This window comes from Falco naumanni, chromosome Z, assembly GCF_017639655.2.
Source record: "Falco naumanni isolate bFalNau1 chromosome Z, bFalNau1.pat, whole genome shotgun sequence".
NCBI classification, from domain to species: domain Eukaryota; kingdom Metazoa; phylum Chordata; class Aves; order Falconiformes; family Falconidae; genus Falco; species Falco naumanni.
The window spans coordinates 76628445-76642149 of record NC_054080.1 but is presented as its reverse complement, the minus strand read 5'-3'; the positions used below and the strand labels follow the sequence as shown (position 1 = coordinate 76642149).

The window sequence follows — 13705 nt, the reverse complement described above, 5'->3', positions numbered from 1 at the left end:
TTCTCCTACAAAACACTGTTGATTTAAGCAGGACGTGGAAGGGCTGACTGGGAGTAATCACTTAACACCCAGGGAAAACTCAAAATGTTTCACACACTCTCCTAGCACCCACTTAAGCGGAACACACTGTGTCATGAAAAAATTAGTATCACCACAGTTCCTCCCTCCGTTTCCTTCCCTTCCCTTGCTGCCAATACAGCACACTTTACTCCCATCTTTCTGGAAGACAACTCTGTCCTGTGTATAATGCTGCCAGCCCAAAACTCTTACGTACCGAACAAAACAAAGAATATTCAGCTCAAGCACTTATACAATTAAAAAAGTTGTTCCTCTAATGTTCAGCCTTTCCCCACTGTACATGTTATTTTATAACTTCATGTTATGTAATTTTTATGTAGTGTTTATTTATTTATTTCACATAGTGTTTATGTAGTTTATGTAGTGTGCTTTTTGTACTGTTGTAAGACCCATGCACTATGGCACAAGGAGGTCAGCTAACAGCACGAGCAGCAGCCTATAGTCTGCAACCCCTTAGTTAAATATTAAATTCTTTGTAGTGTCAACAGTTTCTTGGGCTCACATAACCCAGGATAAGACTGTGGCCAAAGCACTGATGAATCCTGAAAACCAAGCAAATCGAGGAGCCTGAGGATGTTTGTGACAACACAAAAGCATGCTTGATATGAGAGAGGAAACATTCCCTTCAAGTGAGCCAGCATGCAAAACACAAGTCTCCAGTACCAGCTTGGCTACATTGATGTTTACACTACACCCTGTGGCAAACTCACGCCACAAGCTCCAAACAAGCACCTAATTCCAAGGTTTACTGGGATTACAGCATTTGTCAAAACATACTTTGTGCAGCAGCAGCTGGAAAGTTTTATTGTGCGGATGTATTTAGGACTACTTCGAAATTGTAGTAGGGGTTCCTAACAAAGTTATTTACGTTCACTGTACACTGCATTTGCAAAACTTTCACTGAGGCTCTGGCATTCTCCCAGATTCGAATGAATGGTGGTGAACCATTTTCAAATGTTGGCCTCACAAGGGTATATCCTCCATCTGCAGTGAAATGCCTGTGCTTTTCAGCTCCTGTTTGTATGATAAAAATCATTCTCTAATCACCAAACAGGCAATATGCTTAACAATTAGCTAACAGCCTCTATGGCCAGTTATGATAGGTAAGGAGAACAGGAAAATTAACTCCAGCACCTTCACAAAAATTCAACATCAACAAATTAGAAATAACAAAACCTTGTAACTTTGATATGATGTATCGAAGTTTAATAAAACAAGTTCTCATGCTGCTTCCTGGATAAAGGAAACACTCCCACTAAACCACACTTTTTTTCTTTTTTTAAAGTGTTGTGGTTGTTTCAAATAAAACCTAAGACTACCAATATTGTACAGTAAATGTTTTCCTTCAGCCGCTTTCCAGCAATCTGTATGTATTCTATTTCTCCTCTTCTGATAGTTTCTATACTTAAGCTTTATCTTCTTTAACCATGAGAATATGATCACAATTTTAACAGGAACACCCAGAGCCACCTACAGTACCTCAACATTTGTCTGGTCCTTCCATTGTCCATGCCTTGAATATCCCTTTAACAAAGTACAACCTCCTATTTTCACTGCAACTAGTTTCTATTTAACAGCACGTTGACAACCTACTATACTTGCTCAATACTCACTACTAAAGATAAATACCAGACAGGACTATTAGATCACAAAAATCTAGCCCTTGTCAGGTCAAACAACATAAATTTCACTCACTTGCTTCTAACTTGTATCTGGCTACAGATTATCACATTGAAATAAAAATGTTCTTCAGAAAAATACCTGCTCTTTATCTGCAAACAGCAAATACATCAGTTTCCTTGTTTGTTTTAATCACTGCTCATGCTGCTAGAACTGTTTATTATACATTCAAATGTGCAGCTCCATTTTCCAGTCACAGGTTCATAGTGTGCCTTTGCCTGCCTGCCTAAAACCAGAGCCCATTATAAGCTAATAAAGTAACTTTTCAGATTCAGCGAAGTAAAAAACTCACTCTCAAGGACCTCTTCTATCATCATGTAATTTTCAGCTTTTCTCCACATTTTTTGTTTTGTAAAAACAATGAATAATTGGATGCAATACTTCAGAATCAAGTTCCAGAGAGTCCACATACAGAAATACAAACCCAAGAATGATGAAGAGACAGGGAAGAATGCCTACAGGCAAACAGACTACAATAGTTTTTTTTATCACACCATCAGCCCTTTAAGAGATCACAGTGAGCTGTTTTTTCATCATCCACTGCAATCTTGAAAAATTTTCGGCTGATTCTTCCCAGAAAACACCCCCTTCCTTGTTCTGGAGGTGTGTCTTTGTTCCTATACAACAAATGGGCACTTGGCTGTATCAAAATATTTTTCATTTGAGAACAGGTCACAGAGAGCACAGGTCCAGATTTCTCTGCACAACTGGCTTATTTTTATGGCTATTCCAATAGTTTTTGGATTACACATTTTATCCAGTAGTGATTTTATTTCTACCTCCAAATCATTGATAAAGACACTAGATGGCATCTGGCCTGGGACTGCATTCCTTTAGCCCTGCTAGAAATGCCCACGTTCAATAATGATCCTGCTGCAGAAGATTTATCTGCCAAATTTTCCAAGGCAGATTTTAATTTTTTTTATGATAGCGCATAATTATTTTCAGATAAAAGATGTAGATCAAATCTCTCACAAGGATGTACTCAATCTTTACAGTTAATCTGTAACTTACTTACAGACCAAGATCATCCCTTATTTGAAGGGGAGCTATTTTCATAAAACGACATCGAATGGCTCAAGTTATATTCTTCCGGTTTTTTAATATCAGATTAAATTATTTTTTCCTTTATTTTTTTCCCAGACATATTTCTGGGCTAATGTGTCTGCAGCTCACCATTTTGTTTATTCTTTCTGAACAACTGCACATGAAAAACTTTCTCCGAGGTTACAGGGATTTTTCCAGGACTCTAAAATTAATAAAAATTAACAGCAAGCTAGAAATTTCATCTGCTGCTCTTACACGATTCATGTGCAAATCACTCAGGTTTAACAATTAATTTTAAAAAATTCTATCCCTAGTCAGCATTGCTCAAAACCCCTCCCATACTACAAATGCTGTATTGTACCAGCATCAAACAAGGGTGAGAAACACCACCAGAAATTTTCACTATCCTTAGCCCTTAGTCCACCTCTAGCATACACTGCAGAAATAAAGGACAGGTTTAAAAAGGATGCCAGCTTTTGATGGCAGTAACTGATACAGAAAAGCTTGGAATTTTAGTTTCTTGTAATTTTCTCGAAAGACACAGCCCTCTCACTAGGTAAGGACAGGGCGTTCATATCCCTGACATGAAACATTCACACACTTCTAGGGGTAACACTGACATTCCACGCCCCAGGAGGAGGCAAAAGGGATGACTTCTAAGACAATCTCTTACTCTTCTGAAAATAAACTTGAAATAATGGATATTCTTATAAAAGATTAAAAGCTCCTTGAAAGCTAAGTTTTCCTGTCCAGATTTCTTGCTACCTTATTTGTTTTCTGAACTGCTTAAGCTTTAATATGGTAACTGCAAACTTAAAATCACATAAGTTATTTTCACACACAACGATCACAAATGCTGATATTTTGCAGACATGAAGGTATCTCTTGCCTGATAAAGAATGAAAACCACTTTAGAAACACACAGGAATGTTTAGAAAAAAGAGGAATGAAGCAATTAAATGCTAACTTCAGCACACTGCTAGCTCCCTTTTTCAGTAGTAAGACCATGAAGTGGAGTAAGTGGAACAATTATGCATATTTCAAACAAAAAGCATAAAATGAGGAGTCTCAAGTTGATAGTAAGCCTCAGCACTTAATTACATAAAACTCTTGTGATAACATGGCTTTAAATCCCTATGCAATAGTAGGGAGAAGTATGCAGTTAACACCCATCAGCATGGAGCAGCAGAGAATTATAATTCACAAATACTTCATTCGGGATAAAACTTAAAATTTTATTATCTATGTATTGTCCACCCAACAAAATAAATTACTATTTCTTGATTTGTTTTTTAAAAATGAGCCTATCTAAATATATGTATTTTTTATACAGGAATTACAGCAAGAAACACAGTAAGAAATACCATTGCATGCATACAGCAAAGCATTACTTAGAACATTTAGTTTTTGCAGACAACACAGATGCTGCAAAAAGGGTACATAATCAATCTATCTACCCAAGAAGGTACACTTACATCTTCATTCCAGTCTTCTGCTGTCCATTCCTCTATTGAGTTTTTCCACGCTCCTATTGTAATTTGGGGTAGAAAAGAAAACAGTTACAAGCTAGAAGCACAATGTTGTATGTCAACCATTCTGCTTTACAAGCAATCCTGTTTTCATTATTAGTGGAACACAGACCAAAGAGATGGTGGTTGGAAACATGGGAAGCTCTAGAAAACTGACGTGCAGATTGTAAGTTTTGGGCGGGGGTATTTTTCCCCCCTTTAATTTCTCATGGTACCAGACATAATTTGCACCAACGCCTGTCTGCAACTAGTGATGAATCCCAAACATTGGAAGAACATCCTCCTATGTCCCCAACGACAGTGAGAGGTTATTCGACCCTCCCATGGGATCTCCCGGTGTCATGCACTAATTCATATAGAGCCTGAAGAAAACGCAACCACAACACCTGCTCCAACATCCAGAATCCTACTTTTAACATATTCAAAGTCCAGACCCAAGCTATGCCTCTGGAGGCTCCTTTCCAACCTGTTAACTCTCTCCTCAGGGCAGAACAACCACAATCCCTTCCCCTGATAGAGCAATTTTATTTTAAAACATAGATAATTCATGTAACAGCAGCACAAGAGTCAGTAAGCTTCCACTGTAGTTGCAAAACACTTCTTCCTGTAACTTGTGGCAGAGTTTATTTGGCAAATACTGGAGCACAGCACGCAGTTGGCAGCGTGCTGCAATGGGAAAACTATAGGAAACGGTCCTACGGATGTGAAAACCTGGTCCCTTCCATAGCAAAGAGCAGGCACAGACATGCAAGAGCAATAAATGGACTGAAGGCCTTGCCCACCAGTGTAAGCATAGGAAAGGTTATCCCAGCCACAACCAGAGCTTTCATTTAAACCACACAACCATGAGCGAAGAAAACACCAGCGACAGAAGTTCCTGCTACCATCACCTTTGATCAAGTACAAAAGCAAAAGAACTACTGCTTTAATCATCTCTTTTTATTTAACCAGGAACCCTCTGAGACACATTCATCCACAAACAAGCCATCTGAAGACAGCATCACATCCAGTTCGTACTAATGCCATCACTACATTAGTGCATTCTTTCATACACCGTTACAAAGCAGCATCTTGGGCTGAGGAGGGCCGAATGGCACTAATCCAGTGAGGCGAACAGACCTACCATGACGATTCAAACGCAGCGGGGAGAAGAGAGGGGGTTTGTACCTTGGAATCCAAAATTATCTGGCAGGTCCTGAACAGGGTAACATCCACTCTCTGTTGGCTCTGTGGAGCAATACAGAGTTGCCTGAAACAGCTCGTGCTCACATTTTACCAAACAGCCCCTAACCGGGAGGTTTCTACGTGCTGCAAACTAACTAATAATCATACCCAAGCGCAGAAAATTACTCTAATAGCTCAAATCTCTGGACTAATCCACACATTTCCACAGAAATTTTGGAAGGAGGAAAAGCCCAGGGAGCAGCAGCTCTTAGAGAAACAGTTTATCTTTCCCTTCCCCCGACCAGCACAGGAACCCTTCCTCAGGTATTTCTTCTTTAAAGAAATACATCCTGGTATTTACCCTGCTTATATTTATCTCCTGTCGGTCACAGCAAGGCCTGCCTCTGCAGCAGATAAACCTCGTGCTGGTGCCAGAACTCTAACCAAGGAGTTCAGGGTCTGCTAAAACAAACACAAAAAGAGCTCAGACAAATCAAGCCCAACTCTTGAGCATCCCCCACCACCAATGGGAGACTGAACCTGTTTGAAATAATATTTGGGACATTTTCCTGCATTAAATGTTTATCTGTTGCTCCTACCTAAGAACATCGTTCTGTGCTTTTACTCTTTTTAAATACTGAACAAAACCCTTCATCCTCTTAATTTACCCAAGCTAAGTTTACTTTTATTGCTTATTAACACTTTACCTTCCCAACTCAGTCCTTCCAGCCTCTGTTATTTCACTGCTTCAGTTTGCCAGCACCTTCGTCTTACTAACAGGAGTCTGGTCTTGCCACAAGCACATAAGTTTCCTTTTCGTCCAAAATCTGCCTTAGCATTATTGCAAGTCCATAGATCCACATCCCAACCTTTCCCACAAGCCTTGCAATGCATCACAATTTAAGCATTCTCTGTTTGCCACCAAAATTATTCATTGTGTTTTCAAAGATCCTTGTCATAGCAACTTAACCTAAATGGCTATCTGTGACTTTCCCGTTTCCCTTTGTAACAAGCTTAGTTTTAGAAAGTTGTAAAGCCAATAAAAAGCATACAATATGGTTTTGGCAAGTCTTCAGCTGTTTTCCTCCACTTTTTGTCACTGTTAGGGTTTCCCCCCCCTTTTTGAATAATCAGCAACAGATATTAGCTGCAAAATCTTTGGTCTACCCCAAACTTATCTACTAATCCTTTCTTTCTGGACTACGTTCACATTCTACAAAGACCCGAATGTTTCCTTAAAATGTTCCTTCCAATGTTTACAGCAGTCCTAAAAAAAGAAACAAAACCAAAACAAAACAAATCCACGAACTAACCCCCCACACAACTTCTTTGTAACTTCCAATCTACACCATTCCCTACTTCCCCCTTGACAGTTATGCTACAATTTCTTTTTTATTTCTTGTCATTCTCCAGTTCATAGTCATTTAGGGCTGCTCATAACTAAGATAATGAAGGAACTTCTTCTGTGAAATTTATGAAACTCTATCAAAGTAGAGGTATCAGTAAATTATCAGAATACAATACCATTTTTAAACACTACTTTGAGAAATGACCACGTCCAACAATTCACTTAAAAGAATTGATGTGATTTGTCGCTCAGGACCTCTCACTGCTTTGTACACTACAAAAAAGCTAAGAGATCAAACAGAGCATGCCTGCAAGAAAACACTAATCATGCTGTTCAAGTGTATTCCCTTTTGGAAGACGATTGCTCGTTCCTCCCACCTGTCTCTTCTCTTTGCCTTTCAGGTGTACATGATTTCTATAAAAAGTAGGATACAGGAAGACTGATAGTGAATTATCCGTAATACAATCACACTCAAACGTTACGAGCCATTAAAGACTCAACCTTTAGTCTCTTTTTATTTCAAACCCCAGCACTGTATTTTATCTCCACAGAAGCAGCTAGCTCTTCTGTAGGATTCTCTAGTTCCTTTTCTAGAAACACCTTTTGTTCAGGCTACTGCAATTCTTCTGGCATCTTCAACAATGCAGGACAAGAGGTTCTAGCGTGTTTTCAGAGCACACATGGGGGCAACTACATTTTGGACACAAAAGAGTCTGTTTCTTTTTACTTAAAAATGTTGGTGTTGATCATGTCCCAGCACTGGCTTAAAGAGGAAATACTTTGTAACTACTCCCACAGAGAGTTGATATTTGCATGATGTCTTCAGAAAGCATTTTGATAAGCAGGTTGTTTTTGCTTCTCCAGGTAATTGCCCAGTTATCTCCTTTTTAATGGAACTACAGATGAAAGACACTGATTTTCTAAGCAGGTATCACAAGCTGATTTTATTTTCTTTCTTTTTAGATGAAAGAAAAAGTGGGGACTGGGCAATGAGGAATAAAGAGAGAGATTTCCATCCTGCCCTCCCTCTGCATATCTGACATCCTTCATTAGCCCACTGCAGGTTTTATGAATTTCCATATATATACACATCACCCTCATTCACATCTTCACTAACTCCACATTGGGAACTTACTTATTACTGAGACTGCTGATTTGTAACTAATGTGACAGCACTGAAAATTAAGGGGAAAAAAAAACAATTGAAAACTAATATTTGTGATTAGCAAGACAAATCACCACCTCAACTATGTACTAATCTGCTTCCAGCTTCATACCTTGTCTGCCACTCCTCCCCTCTATTCCTGCTTCCACCTTTCTTCCCAGCACTTTCTCTTCTGTTTTAAAACTACTACCCCAGCTGCAATCTCCTCTAACAACACTCAAGATATTTTCCACTGCGAGGTTGAAAGTGTTTCCCACTTGGACAAAACAAAATTATTCAATTTAAAGAGCCTACTCTTTTTAAAGAGATCTCTTCTTGGCTTGGGAACTTCCTTTAGACATTTCTACAGCCTGTCGTAACACAGAAACATTGTAAAATAAAATACTCTTCCTATAGTGACATGTAGAGAGACATTTTTGTTTTGTCGGTTACAAATGGAAAAATGCTTTTTCCATTTCCACGGAAAGTAAATTAAGAGTAGAAAGAAAAAGGTACTTAGCACCCAAAAAGAACGTTCCCATTCAACTAGTTTATATTTTCACCAACCAAATGGATTTGCAGGAACTCCCCACGCTGACGCTCACTCACACCCCTAAGAACCATTAATCTGATGAGGCCAGGGAAAATTCCCAAATGCCTTCTCACATCTTCTTCTACATACCATGCTCCCCAACTTCCCATACATGCCTTAAGTTGCATTACCAAAGTTCAGTGCAGCTCCCGGCGACACATGCACAGCCTAACAGCAAAAAAAGCACTTGACATCCAAAAAGAAGTTCCATACATCAGCTAGTACACTTCAAATTTCCACCAATCTGTTTGCTCAGCAGCAAACCCCTCATGTAGGCACATTCATACTCTTTACAGGGATCTGTTTAGCCACACCAAGCTACGTTTATTCCTAGGTGGAATTCTTCCATTACTGCAGACTGAGGAGATGCCTACACGAATCGACAGAGGCTGGCACAGGGAGGCACATGAAGTCTACCCAGAGTTAGCAGGGAGGGTCACAAAACATTCAAGCTCACTTCTGAAGTGGAGCGTAAGTCAAAGTTTCTCATAAGCCACAGTCTTAGTGTTGCACTCATTAATAACTAACTAGTGAATTTTCTACTTCTGCTGCAGTGTCCTCATGCCTTTCTTGTATGTCTTCTTTCGTTAGTTAAATTTACTGCTTCTGCAATACTTGTGACAACACACCCTGCCCTCCACTGCCATATAGCAAACAATACCGGCATTCCTACGGGAATTTACAAGTCACTAGGTGTCCTTCTAACTCACGATCTGATAAATTTACTTCAAAAACTAACATGAGTGATAGTAAAAGGTGCATTTCTGTTTGCAGTATAGCACCAAGTCATTTCAAAAGTAATTCCTTGGAGAGATGTCACATTTGGCAAAAAAGCTCCCTTTAAATAACCATTATAATATACTCAGGGCCACTCTCCCACACTAGAATAAGAGACGCTCAGTCTGACAAGACAGCTGCTTAATAAGCTCTCCTAACTGTGAGCCTGTTACTGTCTTCTCTGGGTAAGGGGAAATGGCTTGTATGAAGTTCAAAAAGCTGCATCTCAAGCAGCTCGCAGCAGAGCTCAGTGGAGCACACCCTGGCCTCCAGCATCAGTCTTTTCCTTCCGCCTTGGCAAAGGGGCTGATGAAAAATCACCTGAGTAGGCTTCAGCAATGAAGAGATCAGAAGAGTTACCCCTTGCTGGGGTTAAAAAAAACCCTCTCCTATCACTCAGTGGTTCCCAAGTGCGGACAGTAACATACATGAACTTCTCCATCCTGACACAGGCTTTCCTTTGTCTTCATCTCCTGCCACAGAACATGGGAAGCAGAAAGGTATCCTGTTTTCCCAATCACAGACAAGCAGGTCACATTCTTCATTTCTGAATCACCACGAGACCACTGTCAAGCGGTTCCTTTCCAAACTGTCTGCCTCTTGCCTTTAGCTGGGAGTGCGTACTTCACACTTGACACTTCATACAGAAACACACAGCTGCCTCTGTCTTCAGAAAGGCAGACTGCTCTTTCAGCTTCCGTTCAAGTGCCTACTTGTGCTTTAGTTTAAAATTCTTCTCTTCAAAGGTGGCAGATCTTGGAACTCTCCTCCATCCCAGAGACTCACATCCTTACATTCCTGCATTGTACAGGTGGGGCTTCCACAACCATCCCAGTGTCACTGAGTGGATTCATATTTGTAAACAGCTTTTCCTTTTCTTCTTCTTCTTCTACTTAGATATTCAAACCCTAGTGCCTAATGCCTAGTGCCTAATGCCTGTGGACCGATCACTTTTAATAGGACTTATACTTCTTAACTACATTAGGTGAGCTCTTAAGCAGTACTTAAAATACTGAAACAGTTCTTCACATACAAGGTTCTTCTAGTAACTCTTGAAATCCCTTTTTTCTCTCAAGGGATTGTTAGTACTAAAAGAAACAAGTTGCAAAGTGCCTTCCCTTCATTCTAACCAGAGAGTCATTCAGGCTACAGTGTGCTCTGCACATTAGTAGCAGTTAAGCTATAAAAATGAACTGTGTCATGTGAGATGCATTCACATTTACAGAAGTTAACTGAACACTAACAGAGTGGTTATTTTAACTGCGATTTGCTACAGGTCTTCATTCCAATCCTTCCACTTCTTGAAGCATCTTACCAGTTCCATCATCTGCATCATTCTGACCAGTCTCCCAAATCTCTGATTTTGTCCCAAAGCCATCAGTGGCAGAAGACTCCGTATAGTCTGCAGGGTTAAACGTCCTAGAGTTTTAAAAGTTAAGAAATGGAAGAGAACACATGGGTCATTTAAGGAACACAAGTGTCATCATTTTTAGCTGAAGTTGTATTAGATTTGACATCTCGATTTCCACATAATTCATCTTGATAGTTTTGGTTTCAAAATATTTTTTTCCTGTATGACAAAAGACAGATAAAAAAGGGAGAAAAGAGTATAAAAAAGGTGAGGAGACTGAAAAAAAAATTACTGTAGAGAAACTGAACCTAAACAACAATTCCTGAAAAAGCAGTTAACAGCATACCTATTCCTTCCAGTCTTATAATGCATTATTTTTATATGCACAACAATAACGCCCTCTTAGCTGATAGCTTCTCAGCAGGTGGCTGACTGATAAGAAACCAGAATCATATGCTTTCAGAGCACCAGACCTATGCAGGACAGGAGCTGGAACATCAGTAAGACTATTTCAGAATGCACTCCTGACACCAACACCAAAACACACAGATGCTGCTAAAAGGTGAAAAAGGATTATTGAAGAAACACCTCTTTTCAGTTTATCACCTACAGGCATGAATAAGAAGGATTATAACATAAGTAGAACGAGCCTTCTGTTTATCATGACATCACTGATGTTACATGAAATGTCATTAAAGGCAAACACTGAGTAAAAGTAGTGGAGACTACAGTTCTACGAAGGAAGTTATTCCACCAAAACTGAGAACAAACTTTAGAGCTGCTGAGTAACTTGTTTTAATTCTGTTTTAGGTCCATGTATGTCCAAACAGCTAAAGCATGAAACCTCAAAAACAGGAGAAAGTTCATAATCACTAGACTTGCTGGTGTTATATAGAACTTGCACGTCCTACATCACACTGAAAAAAACTCTTTTTAAATTGACCTAGGACTATACACACCACACTGAACTTTCAGCTATGGCACTATGTGGTTGCTATCGATAGGTACAAACTAGTTCTCCAAGTTTGAGACATTAACATTGAGTGAGCATATATTAGGTTTGTATAGGTTTGTCTAGTTAAAAATACTGGCTTAAGACAAAAATAACCCATTAATCATCTAACAGATTTGTGAATTTTTTGCATCCATATTGGTTTATAAAGCATACAGCAATATTAATACATACAGTGGAAATATCGTCAATTAATATTGCCACTGAGTTTGATCCTTGCCAAAATCTTTGCTCTGCATGTTTCTTACCCCATGCCTTGGGCTGAAAACCTCCCCGCTCCTCTCCCTCTGCCACGTCCAAACCCTAGGAGAGAAAACACCATTTAACAGCAACAGCAGAGGAGCCACCAATCACTAGTCTGTCACATTAGAAAATACTACGGTTGAAGAAGAAAACTAGCATATTTGAAGTTAAATATTATTTACTTCCCAAATCTCCGCACAGGAGAATTTGTTTCCCTGACACAGGCAAGTAAGCTACAGTTTGTCTAAGACTACACGTTTCAGTACGACTTGCAATTCTTTGCTATCCATTCTGTATCTAGCCACGTAGCTTCAAAGAGCAAGAGAAGGACTTACCTACAGACCCATCCCACATGAGATTGTTATTGCCAAATCATTACACACTGTTCAAAGTTTAGCCTTCAATTCCTCATTCTTGCCTAAGATGCTCTGGAATCCCAGCCTCCTTACGTACCCCTGATCTCACAAGAAATTCCCTGTCACTCCTTCGCTGTGAGGAGACAGTTTAAATACTCCATTTGTTTCCTCCTCTGACTCATCCCATCTGTCCACCCCTACCCTACTGTGCTTTTGCCAACCTGTGACCACACGTTCCTTCTGGTTCCCCCTTAATCACAGTTACTGACATGAAAACTACCCATTTCAAACTACTCAAACTTCCTTGTTATCACCCACAAAGAATATGCATTTCTGTTTTAACAAAAACAAGTGGTGTTGCCTGCAATTTTGGTTACAGTCTTGGTTTACAAGCTTCTTGATGCAGTGAATGGCTTTATTTTTGCATGCTGCATAGTGCCAACAAGGCATGAAAACTTTTGTATTACTAACCATCCATAAAGCAGGTCTACATGAACTGCTAGAAACTATTACTTACATGTTGCATATTTCTATATAGATATTTTTTCTTCCCTTTTTGGACCCTGATTATCTGAGGCTTTTCCAGTTTGTTGGTTTTTTTTGAGGAAGACTATGAATACTATTTTTGTATTACAAGAACAGGAGGAGATTAAAAGCTGCAGACTGAGAACAAAGCAATGTTTATTTTAACAAAATTATGTGGTAATTGTAAGTCACCAAGCAACAAGTTCACCAGAGCACAAAAGTTATAATCCTAAATCACCAATATACAGATTGTCCAAACATCATAATTACCCCGATAGGTTTGAATTTGGGTCAAAATTACCCCCTATTTTCAGGGGACCACCTAAACTGTTAAGAGCAGTAGCTCCAGAACATGGTATAAACAGTTTAGGAAGTTCCTATTTTAATGACTTTCGCTTCTCTCCCCTCGCTACTCATTCTTCCCCGTGCCCAAGTCTTTAAAGACATTTCTGGACCTCTAAAATGTCTACTACCTATATCTTCGAGGAATTCTTAGAAGCATCGAAGTAGCAGGATAACTTTACACACATTTTGATGAAGGAGTTCACCCACATCCTATATAAGATGACAACTACCAGCTACAGAGGAACCACGGAAACCTGCCTGGGAAGGATTCCCATCCAGCAACGCACAGTACATTGGTGGGACAAGAACACAGTAGAACTGAAGCCTGACACTAGGCCAGGCAGCTATCTCCACATTTTCCCCTCTTTGCTCTTCTCACAATTAGTTGGAGAGAAGACAGACAGAGGTTAGGAAAGAGGAAACAAGAGCTGCAACCCGGCAGTAGCCATCACTCTTCAGCAAGCCTGCACCTGGAGCTGTGCTCTTTGTCCCACCATAAGCATCAGTGCCCCAA

At 39.6% G+C, this 13705-nt stretch overlaps 1 protein-coding gene across 4 annotated transcripts in view; it reads right to left on the bottom strand.

The window, feature by feature from the left end:
* UBAP2 (ubiquitin associated protein 2) overlaps positions 1 to 13705 on the bottom strand; it is a 95208-nt gene that overhangs the window by 58239 nt on the left and 23264 nt on the right. For 2 of the 4 annotated variants that reach the window (XM_040578892.1, XM_040578894.1), the window contains exons 7-10: positions 11971 to 12025; positions 10675 to 10778; positions 5502 to 5561; positions 4281 to 4333 (exon numbers count right to left, since the gene is read on the bottom strand). In XM_040578892.1, the coding sequence (XP_040434826.1) occupies positions 4281 to 4333; positions 5502 to 5561; positions 10675 to 10778; positions 11971 to 12025 (272 nt within the window). The remainder of the gene's footprint in view (positions 1 to 4280; positions 4334 to 5501; positions 5562 to 10674; positions 10779 to 11970; positions 12026 to 13705) is intronic. The other 2 variants (XM_040578895.1, XM_040578896.1) reach the window with 1 other exon arrangement.